Raw genomic sequence first — 18,195 nt, 5'->3', positions numbered from 1 at the left:
CAGGCCAGCCGAGAAACATAGTCTCTCCAGCGTGTCCTGGGTCTTCCCCGGGGCCTCCGCCCTGTGGGACATGCCCGGAACACCTCACCAGGGAGGCGTCCAGGAGGCATCCGGACCAGATGCCCGAACCACCTCAACTGGCTTCTCTCGATGCGGAGGAGAAGCGGCTCTACTCCGAGCTCTCTCCGGGTGACCGAGCTTCTCACCCTATCTCTAAGGGAGCGTCCAGCCACCCTACGGAGAAAACTCATTTCAGCCGCTTGTAGTCGGGATCTCGTTCTTTCGGTCACGACCCAAAGCTCATGACCATAGGTGAGTACTGGAACGAAGATCGACCGGTAAATCGAGAGCTTTGCTTTCTGGCTCAGCTCTCTTTTCACCACAACGGACCGGTACAGCGACCGCATAATAGCGGACGCAGCTCCAATCCGCCTGTCGATCTCACGCTCCGATCTTCCATCACTCGTGAACAAGACCCCAAGATATTTAAACTCCTCCACCTGAGGCAGGAGCACTCCACCCACCGAGAGAGGGCAAACTACCTTTCTCCGGTCAAGAACCATGGCCTCAGACTTAGCGGTGCTGACCCTCATCCCGGCCGCTTCACACTCGGCTGCAAACCGCTCCAATACATGCTGGAGGTCCCGGTTCGATGGAGCCAACAGAACAACATCATCTGCAAAAAGCAGAGAGGAAATCCTGTGGTCCCCAAACCAGATCCCCTCGGGCCCCTGGCTGCGCCTAGAAATTCTGTCCATAAAGACTCTTTATTCTACCAAACAATTTTATTTTCTGAAATTGTGACAAATTTGGTTCATAAAATTGTCTAAGATGTTTTTTTTTTTACATTAATAAAAAACTTTTTTGCTATACAAACTCAACATTAGTTTCAAATTTTTAAATAAAAAGAACTAAAAAAATTCCTGGCACAATCTACAGAAATGTTATCGTAAAAATATGTTGTTAATTTTACTGTTTTCTTTTTTCAGACTTCACAGTTTGTCCATTATCAACAACATCTAGTACATTTTCAACACGTAAGTCACCATGAAATGATGATAATGATCATATTACTCTTTAACAACTTAGAAACTTCTCTAGTTGGTCCTAAATTGATTTTTCTTCAATAATTTTAACTTCCATATTTGGTATTTGATTCCATTTGACTACATTTGGCAGAAAATATTGATCTCCTACATATAGCATTTCAAATTGCAACTTTTTAGCAGTTAAATTAGTCTGTATTTTCAAAATAATGCCTACTTTATTTCATTAGTTGTCTTTACACATTTAGATTCACCTTCCATCCCTTAGAAATCTTTACTGCTATACTACATATGATCACAACCATGACAACTGAATAGTTTTATTGTGTTTTTTTTTTCTTTCTATATTCATGTCTCTAGTTTATCCTGTAGCCACTGAAATAGTGTTGTGTGTGGTCTCGGTTACATGTTGAGTGTTATTCGGGCCCTTAATCCCTTTTCCTGAGGGTTGTCAATATGGATGTTAAAATCACCAACAATGATTATACAGTCAAAATCAACACAAATTAATTGAGTTTTAATGTAATATCTTTTTTGCCTGTCTCTAGTTTCTCCTTCTGCATCCACTGAAATATTAACAACTATGCCTAATGTGAACACAACTATGACAGGTAACTGAAGGATGAAAGATTGCTTCATTACTCATAAAGTTATTATTCAATGTGTTTAAACACCTCCATAAACTGCTCCATGTTTCTAATCCATTATCTGAACATCTTTGAATGTGTTTCCACAGAAGCTCCACCTGCTTATAGATACCTTATTTCTGTTGAGCTCAACACCACAGCACTGATGGCAATAAACACGTTGAGGAGCTTTCTGGGAAACATTGCTTACCCATTCAGCATCAACAAACAAACACAGATCAATCGTGCCAACATTTCTACAGGTAAAAATAATGATAGAAGAATGTTACATTATTTATCCTTTTATATACATATTCAAAATCTTTTTAAAATATTTTTCACAGACATAATGTAATATTTAATAATGATAATTCAAAACAGTTTTTTTTTCTTAAATTATTGGATGATAATAAAATATGTTTAAAAAAATAATCATTTGGGTTTTGTATTTTGAGTTTGTTATTTTTGCCTCTCATCCAAAATAATATTTATTTATATATATAATTTTACTGCAATGAAAATATTGCATTTTCCAAGAGAGGCTCTTTTTTTTCAAAACAATTCATCAAATGACTAACTGTTCTCTGCAGTTTGTTCTCCAGTCAGTGATGGTTACCAGTGCAGATGTGAGGATCAGTATCAGTGGTCATGTGACCAGTGTCAGATGTATGGAGCATGTGACCAGATCTCTGAAAACTCATGTGGATGTATCAAAGCCATTCCTTCTGATGGAAACTTCTGTCAGTCTGTTGATCAACACAGTAAGAAGTTTTATATTTTACTTATTTTTGCTAAATGTACATGATTTTTTATTTAGATGTTGCAACCTGAATTTATAAACTGATGCTAGTTTTGGAAAAAATATGTAGCTATGATTACATTGATACCACACCCATTTTAAATCAATAACTCAACAAAAAAATAATGTTCCTAAAAAAAAATCAGCATTTTTTTTTACCACATAAGAAAATTAGCATATTTTAGGTAAAATATTATTAATTTTTTAAGCCTATCATGAACTGCTTCAGCTAAATATTTGATGTCAATTTTCCTGTTTTCTTTTTTTCAGACTTCACACTTTGTCCAACAACATCAACTCCTAGTACAATATTATCATGTAAGTTACCATGAAATATTGATAATCATATTACTCGGTAAAAACTTACATCTGGTGCTTCTATGACCCTCCATATTACTTGGAATAAATTGTAGGATTTTAACTTCAGTGTTTGATAGCTATTTCCATTATTTTTTCCTTTACATTTAGGAGAAATGTTGTTTTTCTAAAGACAGCAAGTTGAGCCCTAGCATTTAAACTAATTGTGTATTTTTATTTGTCTGTAAATTGAAAAAAAAAGTCACAGTATACATTTGTTGCTGTCTTCTCATGTTTTATCCCTTTAGATACTTCTTTGACTCCCACTGAATTATTTACAACTTTGCCTGATATGACTACAACTATGACAGGTAACTGAAGGATAAAAGATTACTCTATCACTCAGGAATTTAAATTTGAATGTATTTTAGCACCTCCATAAACTGATGCATGTTTATAGTCCATTATCTAAGTATCTTTAAATCTTTTCCTACAGAACCTCCACCTGCTTATAGATACCTTATTTCTGTTGAGCTCAACACCACAGCTCTGACAGCACTAAACACGTTGAGGAGCATTCTGGGAAACATTGTTTACCCATTCAGCATCAACAGCCAAACACAGATCAATCGTGCCAACATTTCTACAGGTAAAACTAATGACACAAACAGAATCTTCTTCAATGTTTGTTAATAGATATAATTTTATATTTATTAGAGTTTAGGGAATTAAAAACAATTTTAAGATTTTTTTCTTGTATTTTTACTCAATTATTATTGGAATATAGCAAAGAATGTTTTAAAACAGGATCATCTGGGTTTAGTATTTTTAAGTTATTGTGTTTTGCCTCTCATCTAACATAATTTATAAAATATTTTTAACCTTAAAAAGTTTTCAAAAAGTCCAGATGGCCCTCTTTTAAGTAACCTTTACTGCAAAGGAGTTATTGAATCTTCCAAAAAAGGCAATTTTTCCCCAACAATACAAAAATATAACAAAACTTACATTTCACTGAATAATTCTGGGTACTTAAGTCTTTACTAACCTAGTTCTCTACAGTTTGTTTTCCTGTCAGTGATGGTTACCAGTGCAGATGTGAGAACCAGTACATGTGGTCATGTGACCAGTGTCTGACGTACGGAGCATGTGATCAGATCTCAGAAAACTCATGTGGATGTATCAACTCCATTCCGTCCGATGGAAACTTCTGTCAGTCTTTGGACCAATACAGTAAGATATTTAAATTTGATTTATCTAACTAAATTTAAACAATTTTGTATTCAATTGTGGCAAACTGAATTTATAAACATTACTGATGACAGTTTTAAATGATGATGTAGATAGGATGACATTGATACAGAACCTATTTTGTATCAATGATTCAGCAAAAAAAAAACGATCCTCAAAAAATCAGCAAAAGACAGGATTTTTGTTTTTATCGAATAAGACCATAGCGTCTTTTTTTCAGAAAAATAATAATAACTCTTAGAGCCTAACGTGAACTGCTTTAGCTAAATATTTGTTGTTAATTTTCCTGCTTTCGTTTTTCAGACTTTACACTTTGTCCAACAACAACTCCTAGTACAATATTAACATGTAAGTAAACATAAACAATCATCCTATTACTATATAACTTCAAGTTGGTGAAAATATGATTCTCTATATTAATTGGAAGAAGTTGTAGGATTTTAACTTTAATGTTTGATAATTCTTTCCGTCTGTCTTTTCCTTTACATGTAGCAGAGATTATTCTTCTTATATACTCAACAAACTAAACTCCAGCATTTAAACATAATGTATTTTAATTTGTCTGCAACTCTTAAAAAAAATCCACAATATGAATTTGTAGACATCTTCACATGTTAATAAAAAAAGTAAAATGTATTTTTATAAATGTCGTAATCAACCTGAAATCTAGTTTTTCTCCATCTGCGCTCAGATTTCCAACACTTTCTTTTTCCATTCTTTACGAGTATGAAATTTCTCAGTGGAGACTTTTTCCTACCAGAGATCACCTTCACTTTACTGGGAGCAATATCCATGATATTCAACATATTGGCATTAAAGCTTTTGACAAGAATCTCCTGAGAGAGGAGGTGTTTGACAAAAAATCTGGTTGAACATCTCACTAATATTTACATATATATACCATTTTGTGATCTCCTCCCTCAAAAGATTGCTGTGTACTTAAATTGTGCTCTCAAAGACAACACAGCAATGATCAGACACAGTAATCTTGGAAATGTTCATATGTAAATCAAGAATATGCCCTCTGTTGTGTGTGGTCTCAGTTACATGTTGAGTGTTATTCAGGCCCTTAGTCCCTTTTCCTGAGTGTTGTCAATATGGATGTTAAAATCACCAACAATGATTATACAGTCAAAATCAACACAAATTAATTGAGTTTTAATGCAATATCTTTTTTGCATGTCTCTAGTTTCTCCTTCTGCATCCACTGAAATATTAACAACTATGCCTGATGTGACCACAACTATGACAGGTAACTGAAGGATGAAAGATTGCTTTTTTACTCAAGAGTTTAAATTTTAATGTATCATCCTCATAAACTGCTCCATGTTTCTAATCCATTATCTAACCATCTTTAAATCTTTTTCCACAGAACCTCCACCTGCTTATAGATACCTTATTTCTGTTGAGCTCAACACCACAGCACTGACAGCACTAAACACGTTGAGGAGCATTCTGGGAAACATTGTTTACCCATTCAGCATCAACAGCCAAACACAGATCAATCGTGCCAACATTTCTACAGGTAAAACTAATGACACAAACAGAATCTTCTTAAATGTTTTTCATAAACATAATTTAATAATTAATGATAACCAGGAAATTCAAAACAGTGTTAAGATTGAAAAACATTTGCTTTCTACTTCCTCATTTTTGGATTATAGAAAAGAATGTTTAAATAAAGATCATCTGGGTTTATTATTTTATATTCCTTTTGTTTTTCCTTTCATTAAACTTAATATTTAAAACATTTTAACTTTTAAAATGTTTTGAAAGTCCAGATTGTCTCCTTTTTTTGAAATAACTTTAACTGCAAAGAAGTTATCAAATCTTCAAAGAGAGGCTGTTTTTTACCCCCCAACAATGGCGAAAATAACAAAACTGTTATATTTCACTAAATAATTCTGGGTATATGAGTCTTTCCAAATACTAATCAAATGACTAACCTAGTTCTCTACAGTTTGTTCTCCACTCAGTGATGGTTACCAGTGCAGATGTGAGGATCAGTATCAGTGGTCATGTGACCAGTGTCAGATGTATGGAGCATGTGACCAGATCTCTGAAGACTCATGTGGATGTATCAAAGCCATTCCCTCAGATGGAAACTTCTGCCAGTCTGTGGATCAACACAGTAAGATATTTAAATTTGATTTATCTTGCTAAATTAACATGCTTTTTAAAAATGTAATTGTGCCATACTGGATTTTATGAACAGTTTTGGACAGAGATGGAGATATAATGATATCAATACAAAACCTTTTTAAAGCCTAATATGAAGTGCTTCAGCCAAATATTTGCCAGCAATTTAACTGTTTCCTTTTTTTTTAGACTTTACACTTTGTCCAACAACAACTCCTACTACAGTATTAACATGTAAGTCGCTATAATATAATGATAATAATCATATAACTCTGTAACAACTTAAACATTGTTAGTTTTTTTTCTTTAAATTTAGTAGAAATTATTCTTCTGCACACAGCAAAATAAACTACAGCAATAAAACTTATCATGTATTTTAATTTGCCTGCTACTTGAAAACATGTCATAATATGAATTTGTGATTGTCTTTTCATGTTTTATCTGTTTAGATTCCTCTTCAACTCCCACTGAATTATTTACAACAACAGCAGATGTGACCACACTTACGACAGGTAACTGAAGCATACACATGAAAAAACAAGAAAGAAACTAAAACTCTTTGATTTTCAGAAGTACAGTATTAACATTTATATTTATATTTCTTTCAGCAGAACCTCCACCTCTTTATAAGTATTTCCTTTCTGTTGAGCTGAACACTACAGATGTGATAGTAATAAATAAGTTGAGGAGCATTCTGGAAAACATCAGTTACCCCCTCAGCATCAACAGACAAACACGAATCAATTATGCCAACATTTCTACAGGTAATACTAGTGACACAATAAGAAGGTTAACAAAACAAATAATTTTATATCCAAATTTAAAGCCCTACTTTAAATGTTTTTGTGATTTGCCTGCAGTGTGTTCTCCAGTCAGTGATGGTTACCAGTGCAGATGTGAGGATCAGTATCAGTGGTCATGTGACCAGTGTCAGATGTATGGAGCATGTGACCAGATCTCTGAAGACTCATGTGGATGTATCAAAGCCATTCCTTCTGATGGAAACTTCTGCCAGTCGGTTGATCAAAACAGTAAGATGTTTAAATGTGATTTATTTGCTAAATTAACGTAATTTTTTTTATTTAGTGATAACATACTGAATGTATAAACATAGCTTTTGACGGTTTTGGACAAACATGGAGAAATGATGATATTGATCAATGCCTATTTTAAGCCCAACACAAACTGCTTTAGCATATTTGCTGTCAATTTGACTGTTTTCTTTTTTTCAGACTTCACACTTTGTCCATCAGCAATTCCTAGTACAATATCAACATGTAAGTGAACATGAAATAATGACAATAATGATATTACTCTGTAACAACATAAGGCTGGTCATAATATGATTCTCTTTTTTAATTGGGAGAAGTTGTAGGATTTTAATTTCAATGCTCGCTAATTATTTCTATCTGATTTTCACTTAAATTTAGCAGAAAGCAGTCTTCTGCACATAGCAAAACAAACTTCAGCATTAAAACTTATATATTGTAATTTGCGTGTTACTTGACAAAAACGTCACATTATTAATTTGTTGTCTTTACATATTTTCTCTCTTTAGATTATTCTCCAACTCCTACTGCATTATTTACAACTACGGCAGATGTGACCACAACCATGACAGGTAACTGAAGCACTCACACACACAGACGGACACAAAATATACTTAACTAATAAGAATAGAACTCTTGGATCTTCAGAAATGCAGTTGTTCTATAATTCTAACATTTATATGTATTTCTACCAGCAGAACCTCCACCTCTTTATAGATATTTTCTATCTGTTGAGCTGAACACCACAGATGTGATAGTAATAAATAAGTTGAGGAGCGTTCTGGAAAACATCAGTTACCCCCTCAGCATCAACAGCCAAACACGAATCAATTATGCCAACATTTCTACAGGTAATGACAGAGTTAGAAGGTTAATAATACAGAGAATTTTGTATCCAAAATGTAAAGCCCTACTTTAAATGTTTTGTGATTTGCCTGCAGTTTGTTCTCCAGTGAGTGATGGTTACCAGTGCAGATGTGAGGATCAGTATCAGTGGTCATGTGACCAGTGTCAGATGTATGGAGCATGTGACCAGATCTCTGAAGACTCATGTGGATGTATCAAAGCCATTCCTTCTGATGGAAACTTCTGCCAGTCTGTGGATCAACACAGTAAGAAAGTTAAAGTTTCTAATGCAAACGATACATATGTATTTTCCATCAATATAAAAAGCTTCGGCCAGCTTTGGACAATTATGTTCCTATGGTAATTTTGTTCATACAAAACCTCTTTTTCAATAATGAACTAACATGGCAAGGGTTATTTTTATAAGCAGCACAGAATAGAGGTATTTGTCTGTCATTCCTATACGTTCTGTATTAATGTTTGTATTATTATGTGCAGAAATATAAATTACTCATTCAGATTAAACCTAAATAACTTGAAGCTTAAAAATGTGTTGTTAATTTAACTGTTTTCTTTTTTCAGACTTCACAGTCTGTCCACTTACTCCAACTCCTAGTCCTTTAACAACATGTAAGTCACAATGAAAATAATAATAATCATAATATTACTGTGTAACTACATGAAAACATAATCAAGCTTGTATTAATAGGATTCTTTACAAGTATTTAAATAATTTGTAGGGTTTTTATGTTCCATAATTAGTATTTCTTTATGCCTTTCTAGAAGTATTCATCTTTAACATACAGAACATTAGTAGCAATATGTATACTGGTCATACAGTTTAAGTCATCTGGGGCGGCCGTGGTGCAGTGGTAGGGCGGTCGACTCCTGATCAGAAGTGAGCGGGTTCGACTCCGCCTTGCCCGCCCATGTGTCGAAGTGTCCTTGGGCAAGGCACTGAACCCCCGGATTGCCTCTGGTGGGAGGTTGGCGCCAGTGTTCGGCAGCGGAGCCACCACCAGTGTATGAATGTGTGCGTGAATGGGTGAATGGGTCTGTGACTGTGAAGCGCTTTGGGCCCTCGAAGGAGGGTAGAAAGCGCTATACAAGTATACACCATTTTTCATCTATGACTCAAAAAAAGTCCCAAATAAATCTGTTGTATTGTTAAAATTCTTAATCTTTTCAGATTCACCTCCAGTTTCCACTGAAATATTTACAACTACTGTAGATGTGACAACTATTACAGGTAATGGAAAAACATGAAAAAAACGGCATCATCAATATATTTAGTGTTAGTGTTAAACTTTTTTTTTTGTTTATTTATGTCTTTAGCTTCTTCTTCTGTGACCACTGAAACATTTACAACCGCACAAGATGGGACCACAGCTATGACAGGTTATTTAAACAGTTAAAACTATCAAATGTAACATATTTCCAAAAATATCTGAATGCGTTGGATTTAAATTGTTCTGGCATCTTTTTCTAGATTTTCTCCTTTTTTTTAGATTTGTGTTCAACTTGACAAAAGTGACATTTATACTAATCCTGAAGTTACTTTTCACTAAAGAGCTTCATTAAAAACTTAAATTTTAATGTAAAGTTTTTCTTTACATTTGTATCTCTTCAGATACTTATTTTATTACCACTGAGATATTTAAAAATGTGCCAGATGTGACCACAAATATTCCAGATTTTCAGAAATACTGCAGTCGCATGATATTGATTTTTATGGTTTTTTTCTTATTTCAACAGAACCTCCACCTCTTTATAAATATGTCCTATCTGTTGAGCTGAACACCACAGATGTGATAGTAATAGATAAGTTGAGGAGGGTTCTGGAAAACATCAGTTACCCCCTCAGCATTACCAGCCAAACACGAATCAATTATGCCAACATTTCTACAGGTAAAGCGAATGACAGAGTTAGAAGGTTAACAATACAGAGAGTTTTATATCCAAATTAATGCCCTACTTTAAATGTTTTTTGTGATTTTTTCAATTTTGTCTGCAGTTTGTTCTCCAGTCAGTGATGGTTACCAGTGCAGATGTGAGGATCAGTATAAGTGGTCATGTGACCAGTGTCAGATGTATGGAGCATGTGACCAGATCTCTGAAAATTCATGTGGATGTATCAAAGCCATTCCTTCTGATGGAAACTTCTGCCAGAGTCTGAATCAAAACAGTAAGAAAGATAGATTTTCTTATGCAAATGGAAGTAGATATACATTGGGGGTTGAAGGTTTGGGTACCCCAAGTAAAATGTGATTTTATTTTGCATAAAGAACCCAATGAAAGATTGAAAAATCCTTGAATCTTAATCAGTTTACAGATGAGACATTATTTTAATATGTAAAAAAAATGGCTTTATTTACACCTTTTCCCCTTTCAAAATAACAGAAAACAAAAATAATGGTGTTTGCAAAATTTTGGGTCATGTGATTGGGAAGGCTACTGCAAAACTTTCAGTGTATGCCTCTTAATGTTAGACATTTTGAGGTGTTTAAGATCATTATCCATTTGTAGAAGCCATTCTCTCCTCAACTTTTTCACAGATCCCGTCAAGTTAGAGTCCAAATTTTGCTGAAATGTTGTGGAATCCATTCTTCCTTCTACAGGGGAAATGTTTCCTGTGCCGCTGACTGCTATACAAGCCCAAAGCATGATTGATCCTACCCCGTGCTTAACAGTGGGACGGAGGTTCTTTTTATTAATCTCTGTACCCTTTTATCTCCAAACGTCCCTTTGCCCATTGCGACCAAAAAGTTCCATTTTAACCTGGTCGGTCCACAGAACTTGTTTGCCAAAATGCATCAGGCTTGTTTTTTTTGTTCATTTGCAAACTTGAAGTGTTGAATTTTGTGGAGAGCACATAGAGGAGTTTTTCTGCTGATGACTCTTCCATGAAGACCATATTTGTACAAGTATCTCTCGACATTAGAACAATTGTGAACAATCCATGACACTGTCAGGTCTCAGCTTTTCCAAAGAGGGTCGTGCATACTATACATTTTGCAGAGTGCCCAAACTTTTTCATGTCATTATTTTTGTTTTCTTTAATTTTGAAAGCGGAAAGGATGGAAATAATGACTTTTTTGATATTAAAAGAATGTCTTATATGTAATCTGATACCTTTAGAGGATTTTTTTAATCTTTTCTTGGGTTCTTTATGCACCATAATATAACATCTTACCTGGGGTGCCCAAACTTTTGATCTCCACTAGATGTATTTTCCGTAAATACAAAAAGCTTCTGGCCGCGTTGGACAAAAATGTCTTTATTATTATTGTTTTTACAAATATAAATAACTCATGCAGACTTAACGCTTAGGAATTTTTTGGTAATTTTACTGTTTTCTTTTTTCAGACTTCACAGTTTGTGCACCAACTCCAACTCCTGATCCATTATTAACATGTAAGTCACAATGAACATAATTAAAATAATCACAGTATTCTGTATCTACATGTAAACATCTACAAGTTGGTTTTATATGATTGTCTAGGGTTGGAATATTTTAACTTCCGTAATTGATACATTTATTTTGTCTTTACATTTAGCAGAAAGTATTCATCGTCATGGTCTTTTGACTTCCAGTATTTAAACTGATCATGTTGTTTAACTTGTCTCTGACCTAAAAAAAAAAAATCACAATTAGATTTGTTTTTTATGCCAGCGTGTTTCAACACTACAGATTCACCTTCAGTTTCTACTGAAATATTTACAACTACAGTAGAAATGACAATGATGGCGAGGAAAAACATTGATATGTTCAGTTTTACTGTTTTTTTTTTAATTTTTTTATTTATGTCTTTAGTTTCTACTTCTATGACCACTGAAATATTTACAACTGAACAACATGTGACCATAACTATAACAGGTTACTGGAATTAAAAGTGTATACAAATATAACATATTTCCATCAACATCTGAATCTCTTGGCTTTAAATTGTTTTGACGCCTTCTTCTAGGTTTTTTTCTTTTTAAATGTTTTTGTTCAATTTATCAAAAGTGACTTTTCCTCTACTCCTAAATTTACTTTTTGATAAACAGCGTCATTAAAAAGGTAATTTTTACTATAAAGTCTTCGTTTTTTTTATCTCTTCAGCTTCTCCTTCTGTCACGACTGAGATAATTACAACTGTGCCAGATGTGACCACAACTGTAACAGGTAATTGAAGGGTTAAAACCATCAACATGTACTTTAAATTCCTACAAATATAACATGATTCTATAAACTCTTGAATGTGTCTTCAATTAGTCTTTTTTTTTACTTTTTTTTTTAGATTTTCACCTAAAAAAGTTACTTTTTTTCTGATGTTAAACTGACTTAATATTAAAAAGTTTAAATGATATGTTTACCTGTTTAATGCAATGCATATGTTTGTCACACTGATATTTTTAGAATCTCCTACTGTTACCACTGAAATACTTACAACTACGGTAGAGGTGACCACGCCTACAACAGGTAGCTACAAGAATACATTTTTATAAATGTTTCTATTAAAAATTGATTGTGTTTTTTTAATCTTTGTTCTAATCTTGAAGTTGCAAAAAAACAAAAAAAAAAAAAAAAACAGCTTCATTTGTATTTGTACTGTTTGTAATGTCTTTCACTGTATTTGTGTTTTTAGATTCTCCCTCTGTTACCACTAAAGTAGATACCACTACAGTAGATGTGACCACAACCATGACAGGTAACTGAAACACAAATTTTGAAAATCCTAGAAATTAATACATATATATGTATTAAGGTTTTGAGAAATACATGAGCTACATGATAATAATGTGTTTATTTCCTTTAGCAGAACCTCCTCCTCTTTATAAATATGTCCTTTCTGTTGAGCTGAACACCACAGATGTGATAGTAATAAATAAGTTGAGGAGCGTTCTAGAAAACATCAGTTACCCCCTCAGCATCAACAGCCAAACACAAATCAATTATGCCAACATTTCTACAGGTAAAACTATTGATAGAATTAGAAGGCTAACAATACAGAATTTAAAGCCCTACTTTAAATGTTTTTTGTGATTTTGTCACATTTATCTGCAGTGTGTTCTCCAGTCAGTGATGGTTACCAGTGCAGATGTGAGGATCAGTATCAGTGGTCATGTGACCAGTGTCAGATGTATGGAGCATGTGACCAGATCTCTGAAGACTCATGTGGATGTGTCAAAGCCATTCCTTCTGATGGAAACTTCTGCCAGAGTCTGTATCAAAACAGTAAGAAAGATACATTTTTTATGCAATGACACAAGATATATATTTTTCATCAATCTAAAAAGCTTTGGACAACTTTGGACCAAAATGTTCGTATTGTAGTCAGTATTCATAAAAAACCCGTTTTTGCAAAAACAAATAACATGGCAAAACGGTTTTTTTTTGATAATCTGCAAAGAATAGACTTAATTTCCTGTCCTTCCAATAGGCTCCGTAGCAATGTTTGCATTTTTATTATTATTACAAATATAAATACTCATTCAAACTCAACCTAAATTACTTTAAGCTTAAAAATGTGTTGTTAATTTTACTATTTTCTTTTTTCAGACTTCACAGTTTGTCCACCTACTCCAACTCCTATTCCATTAACAACATGTAAGTCACAATGAAAATAATGATAATGATCATATTACATATTACATATTTTCTTTTTCAAGTCTGTCATTTACATTTAGGAGAAAACTGTATCATCTGCGACTAAAAATCAGATTTAAGACAAAGTTTTAAACATTTCATCTTTTCAGATTTGCCTTCAGTTTCCACTGAAATTATTACAACTACAGTAGACGTAACAACTATTACAGGTAATGTAAAAACTTGGGGAAAAAAAACTGCATTATTAATAAGTACAGTTTTACTGTAATGCCTTTTTTTATTTTCTTTGTCATTTATGTCTCTAGTTTCTCCTTCTGTGACCACTGAAGCATTTACGACTGCACAGCAAGTGACCACAACTATGACAGGTTATTTGAACAGCTAAAACTATCTTAATTTATTTCAATTGTGTACAAATGTAACATATTGTGTTGGCTTTAAATTGTTCTGACATGTTTTTCTAGATTTTCTCCTTTCTATAAGATGTGTTCAACTTGACAAAAGTGGCATTTAATTAATCCTGAAGTTACTTTGCAATAAAGAGCTTAGTACAGTTTTACTGTAATGTTTTATTTTCTTTTTGTCATTTATATCTCTAGTTTCTCCTTCCATGACCACTGAAGCATTTACGACTGCACAGCAAGTGACGACAACTATGACAGGTTATTTAAAGGATTAAAACCATCTTAATTGTTTTCAATTGTGTACAAATGTAACAAATTTCCATAAACATCTGAATGTGTTAGCTTAAAAATTTTCTGGCTTCTTTTTTTGAGTCTTCTGATTTTATATATTTGTGTTCAACTTGACAAAAGTGGCATGTGTTCTCATCCTGAAGTTAGTTTTCAGCTTCATTAAACATTTTACACTTAAATTTCTTATTTATTATCTCTTCAGATTCTCCTTCTGTCACCACAGAGATATTTACAACAGTGCCAGATGTGACCACAATTATGACAGGTAACTAAAAGGTTAAAACCATCTAATTTTACTTCAAATTCATATTAATGTAATATGTTTCCATAAACACCTAAATTCGTATTCAATTAGTTTTTTTTATATTTATGTTTACTAAAGTCACATTTGCTCTGATCTAATTGTTACAATTAAAACAGTGTAAATAATGTATTTACCTTTTTATTGTCATAAATATTTCTGTTATACTGATATCTTTAGGTTCTCCTTCCGTTACCACTAAATTATTTACAACTAAAGCAGATTTGACCACACCTACGACAGGTAACTGGATGAATAAATCTCTATTTACTTGATACTTGTTAAAAGTGCAACATTTCCATTAAACTTGATTATATTTTTATTTTTGTTCAAATCCTAAAGTTAATTATGAATTAAAATTTTCATTAACATATTTAGTTTTTAATGTCATATTTTTCTGTGCATGTCTAGATTCTCCTGTTACCACTAAATTATTCACAACTAGAGCAGATGTGACCACACCTACGACAGGTAACTGGAAGAATAAATCATTATTATGTACTTGTGTACATTATTATTTTTACAGTGTGTAGCTTTAAAGACCCACATCAGTGAATATCATGTTTTTGGTGTTGTTAACATGTTCTTGCAGCATTTTTCTCATGATGGAGGATATATATAAAATAATTTAAACTTATCTTGAATGTCACCCTTTAGAGCTCCCTCTACCTGTTTATAACTACCGGGTTTCTGTTGAGCTGAACACCACAGAAATTACAGTAATAGATAAGCTGAGGAGCATTCTGGGAAACATCACATACCTACCCAGCATCAGCAGACTCATACGGATAAGTTGGGCCAACATTTCTACAGGTAGGACTGTACGAAGGACCAGGAGTTCCCTCTAATACAGCTTTTAGATTAATTTTTGAAAAAGTGACAAATTCAACAATTAATTTCCAAGTAAACAAATTGTTTTGCAAAGTATTGTGTTGTTCCACTTTGTGAATTGTACTTTATAACAGAAATTATCATTTGTTTTGTTATCTGGCTGATAAATAATATATATCAACCAGTTAACAAATAAATTGATAAATGTTCTGAAATGATAAATAAGTCATTGAAATTCTTAATTGATCAGTAAACAAATTTTGGGGGGTTTTGTTGTTTTTTGTATATATATATATATATTTTGATATATTTTTCTTTCATATCCTTTTTGGACTTTTTTTTTACCTGCTGCATTTTCAAATCTGATTTGCAAATTTAAATTTAATTTGCTTAATTTTTAGTGTGACACTATCATAATAAGAAAAGAATAAGAAAACTGTTTTAAAAATGAACTCCTGCTCTCTGGCTACACTGTCACCACTTTGTGGTTCAAAAACTGCCACAAGTCTAATTTTCAAATCATTTTGACTTTAAGAATGTGTTGAGATTCATATATTTGTAAAATTCTATATAAAAATGATCAGTATCATAAAAGAACTGTTATGTGATCAAATTTGTTTTCCACATTTGTCTACAGTTTGTTCTCCAGTCAGTGGTGGTTACCAGTGCAAATGTGAGGATCACTATCATTGGTCATGTGACCAGTGTCAGATGTATGGAGCATGTGACCAGATCTCTGAAAACTCATGTGGATGCGTCAATGCCATTCCTCCTGATGGAGACTTCTGCCAGCCTCGGGATCAACTCAGTAAGAGTTTAAACTTAAAGAACAAATTGCAAAATGTATTGTTAACAAAATTTACAATAAGTGTGGAAGCTGCATTTTTTCTTTAAACAAAAGTGACAGAAGTTTTAATTATCTGTAACTTTCCATGCTGTTTGTGATTTGGACTGAAATTACTTTGTTTTAATTTAACTTTTAATGCAAATGCATTAATACATTTATAGAGATGTAGTCTTTGGTTATTAGTTAGGAAAAATATCAAAGGTGAAGCAAACGTTAGTGGAAAAATCTCCTTATAGACAAATTAGAGTAAAAAAAATTTAGAATCCCCAGATACAACATAATATAGTAGACTCCACTAGAAAATACTATGGTGTCCAGACTTATGTCACTGGGTATTCAAAATCAAGGCTTGCTGACAAGCTCCTTGTTACCAAGCTTTCTAACACAACACTTGACCAAAAAGAATATTCTTTTTTTGGCACAGCTAAATAAAAGATGTATGGCAAGGCATTTTTGATAGAAACCATCTGCAGAAAGAATCAGAAGGGGCTTCTGCTGTTACATTTGGGTGGTACCTCAACACTCCAATTTTTAGACAGCCTCTAGCAACAGGTACATGAAATGGATAGGAACTTAACTTGTGCAAATAGATTGAGTGGTACTGGTTAGGTAGTTTGGCCTGCTTCCAAGATCATTTTGGACTTTAATGTCCAAATGTATGTGACAGCTTAGACTCCACCACTGTCACATTTGTGACGGATGATTAGGTGGGTGAGTAGGCAGGTAAGAAGGGAAACTTCTATCTGGTGTCAAAGGGGGCTTGAGACACTAAATCGGAGTGGGGAATGTCTTCCACCAATGTAGTTATAATACCTCAAGTCACATTTAGGGAGTCCTCAAGCAGCTGACGGGTATCTCAGTTAATGCAAGTTGCAGAATGTGCAGTTGTAGAAAGAAAAAAAAATGGCCAGGAAGGATTTCAAGAAGTACTTTAAGAACCATATTAATCTTGTTGTGATACCTGTGACTACGAATGAAAACTTAGATGTGAAATAGTCATAGAGGTAGTCAAAAAGACTGATAAACAGGTTTTTGGTTCACCTTGAGTACCTTATGTATCTGGTGGATCTGGGCAGTGTTGGCTAATACATTTTTGTGAGATTGTGTGGCAAAGACAGTGTCTGTGGCTTTGAAGACCAGCAGTGATGGTGTGTCTACAAGGTTAAAGGATGACTTAAAGTCTCAATCAGAGAGTAGTTTTAGGTAGATCAGTGCAGTTTATGACCCAGTTGTGGAACTGTATACCAGTTGTATGGCATACATTGAGAGTTCAAAGGGATTTTACTTATTTGGTACATTAGTTTTGTATGTAAAGTGAAGGTGTGCAACCCATGTCCCTGGTGGTGTTATGTGCCAGATGATCTGTAACTTTCAAGACCAATGGGGTTATTTGCTGATTTTAGAGCAAATGAGAGCCTCAGAGGCCATGATTATTAATGTAAATGTGGTAGCAAGTCAGTTAAAAAGCTTTTGCCCAGAGTCCAAGGCAAGAACGACATTTGATATCTTCAAGAATTTAGATATAACTTTTGCAGTAATAGGGTCTGAGAAATCAAGTTAGACTATCTTAGAGATAGAGTGAGGAGCTTGATCAACAGTGGAAAACTCTAGATAAAGCTGCTAGTTTTCCACATGAGAAGAAGACAACTGAGGTGCCACACAAACTTTTCTTTCTAGATGCCTTTGAAATTACATCTTTCATGTTCCACCTAAGACATGCTGAAGGGAATAGTTCTCTCATTTGATTGAGCACCAAAAAGGGATAGATGGTTGGTAGACTGATTACTTTTAATTCTATTTTTTCTCTTTTTTCAGACCTTACTGCCTGTCTAGTTGAAACAACAACTCCATCAACATGTAAGAGAAACTATCCCTTTG

The 18,195-nt window shown here is 33.7% G+C and overlaps 1 protein-coding gene across 16 annotated transcripts in view; it reads left to right on the top strand.

Moving 5' to 3' along the window:
• Positions 1–18,195, top strand: part of LOC112158156 (mucin-3A) — a 44,128-nt gene that overhangs the window by 13,141 nt on the left and 12,792 nt on the right. For 6 of the 16 annotated variants that reach the window (XM_036210567.1, XM_036210563.1, XM_036210566.1 and 3 more), the window contains 41 exons: positions 990–1,037; positions 1,595–1,657; positions 1,783–1,935; positions 2,263–2,433; positions 2,742–2,789; positions 3,077–3,139; positions 3,265–3,417; positions 3,828–3,998; positions 4,320–4,364; positions 5,206–5,268; positions 5,389–5,541; positions 5,977–6,147; positions 6,345–6,389; positions 6,605–6,667; positions 6,764–6,919; positions 7,016–7,186; positions 7,388–7,432; positions 7,714–7,776; positions 7,900–8,055; positions 8,146–8,316; positions 8,633–8,680; positions 9,240–9,299; positions 9,386–9,448; positions 9,806–9,958; positions 10,065–10,235; positions 11,417–11,464; positions 12,156–12,218; positions 12,453–12,515; positions 12,682–12,744; positions 12,853–13,008; positions 13,101–13,271; positions 13,596–13,643; positions 13,793–13,852; positions 13,949–14,011; positions 14,243–14,305; positions 14,541–14,603; positions 14,820–14,882; positions 15,051–15,110; positions 15,297–15,452; positions 16,108–16,278; positions 18,133–18,174. In XM_036210567.1, the coding sequence (XP_036066460.1) occupies positions 990–1,037; positions 1,595–1,657; positions 1,783–1,935; positions 2,263–2,433; positions 2,742–2,789; positions 3,077–3,139; positions 3,265–3,417; positions 3,828–3,998; positions 4,320–4,364; positions 5,206–5,268; positions 5,389–5,541; positions 5,977–6,147; positions 6,345–6,389; positions 6,605–6,667; positions 6,764–6,919; positions 7,016–7,186; positions 7,388–7,432; positions 7,714–7,776; positions 7,900–8,055; positions 8,146–8,316; positions 8,633–8,680; positions 9,240–9,299; positions 9,386–9,448; positions 9,806–9,958; positions 10,065–10,235; positions 11,417–11,464; positions 12,156–12,218; positions 12,453–12,515; positions 12,682–12,744; positions 12,853–13,008; positions 13,101–13,271; positions 13,596–13,643; positions 13,793–13,852; positions 13,949–14,011; positions 14,243–14,305; positions 14,541–14,603; positions 14,820–14,882; positions 15,051–15,110; positions 15,297–15,452; positions 16,108–16,278; positions 18,133–18,174 (4,020 nt within the window). The remainder of the gene's footprint in view (positions 1–989; positions 1,038–1,594; positions 1,658–1,782; positions 1,936–2,262; positions 2,434–2,741; positions 2,790–3,076; positions 3,140–3,264; positions 3,418–3,827; positions 3,999–4,319; positions 4,365–5,205; positions 5,269–5,388; positions 5,542–5,976; positions 6,148–6,344; positions 6,390–6,604; positions 6,668–6,763; positions 6,920–7,015; positions 7,187–7,387; positions 7,433–7,713; positions 7,777–7,899; positions 8,056–8,145; positions 8,317–8,632; positions 8,681–9,239; positions 9,300–9,385; positions 9,449–9,805; positions 9,959–10,064; positions 10,236–11,416; positions 11,465–12,155; positions 12,219–12,452; positions 12,516–12,681; positions 12,745–12,852; positions 13,009–13,100; positions 13,272–13,595; positions 13,644–13,792; positions 13,853–13,948; positions 14,012–14,242; positions 14,306–14,540; positions 14,604–14,819; positions 14,883–15,050; positions 15,111–15,296; positions 15,453–16,107; positions 16,279–18,132; positions 18,175–18,195) is intronic. The other 10 variants (XM_036210565.1, XM_036210564.1, XM_036210561.1 and 7 more) reach the window with 10 other exon arrangements.

Source organism: Oryzias melastigma, linkage group LG24, assembly GCF_002922805.2.
Source record: "Oryzias melastigma strain HK-1 linkage group LG24, ASM292280v2, whole genome shotgun sequence".
Taxonomy (NCBI): domain Eukaryota; kingdom Metazoa; phylum Chordata; class Actinopteri; order Beloniformes; family Adrianichthyidae; genus Oryzias; species Oryzias melastigma.
The sequence above is the reverse complement of the archived record's forward strand: the minus strand, read 5'-3'. Positions and strand labels throughout refer to the sequence as shown.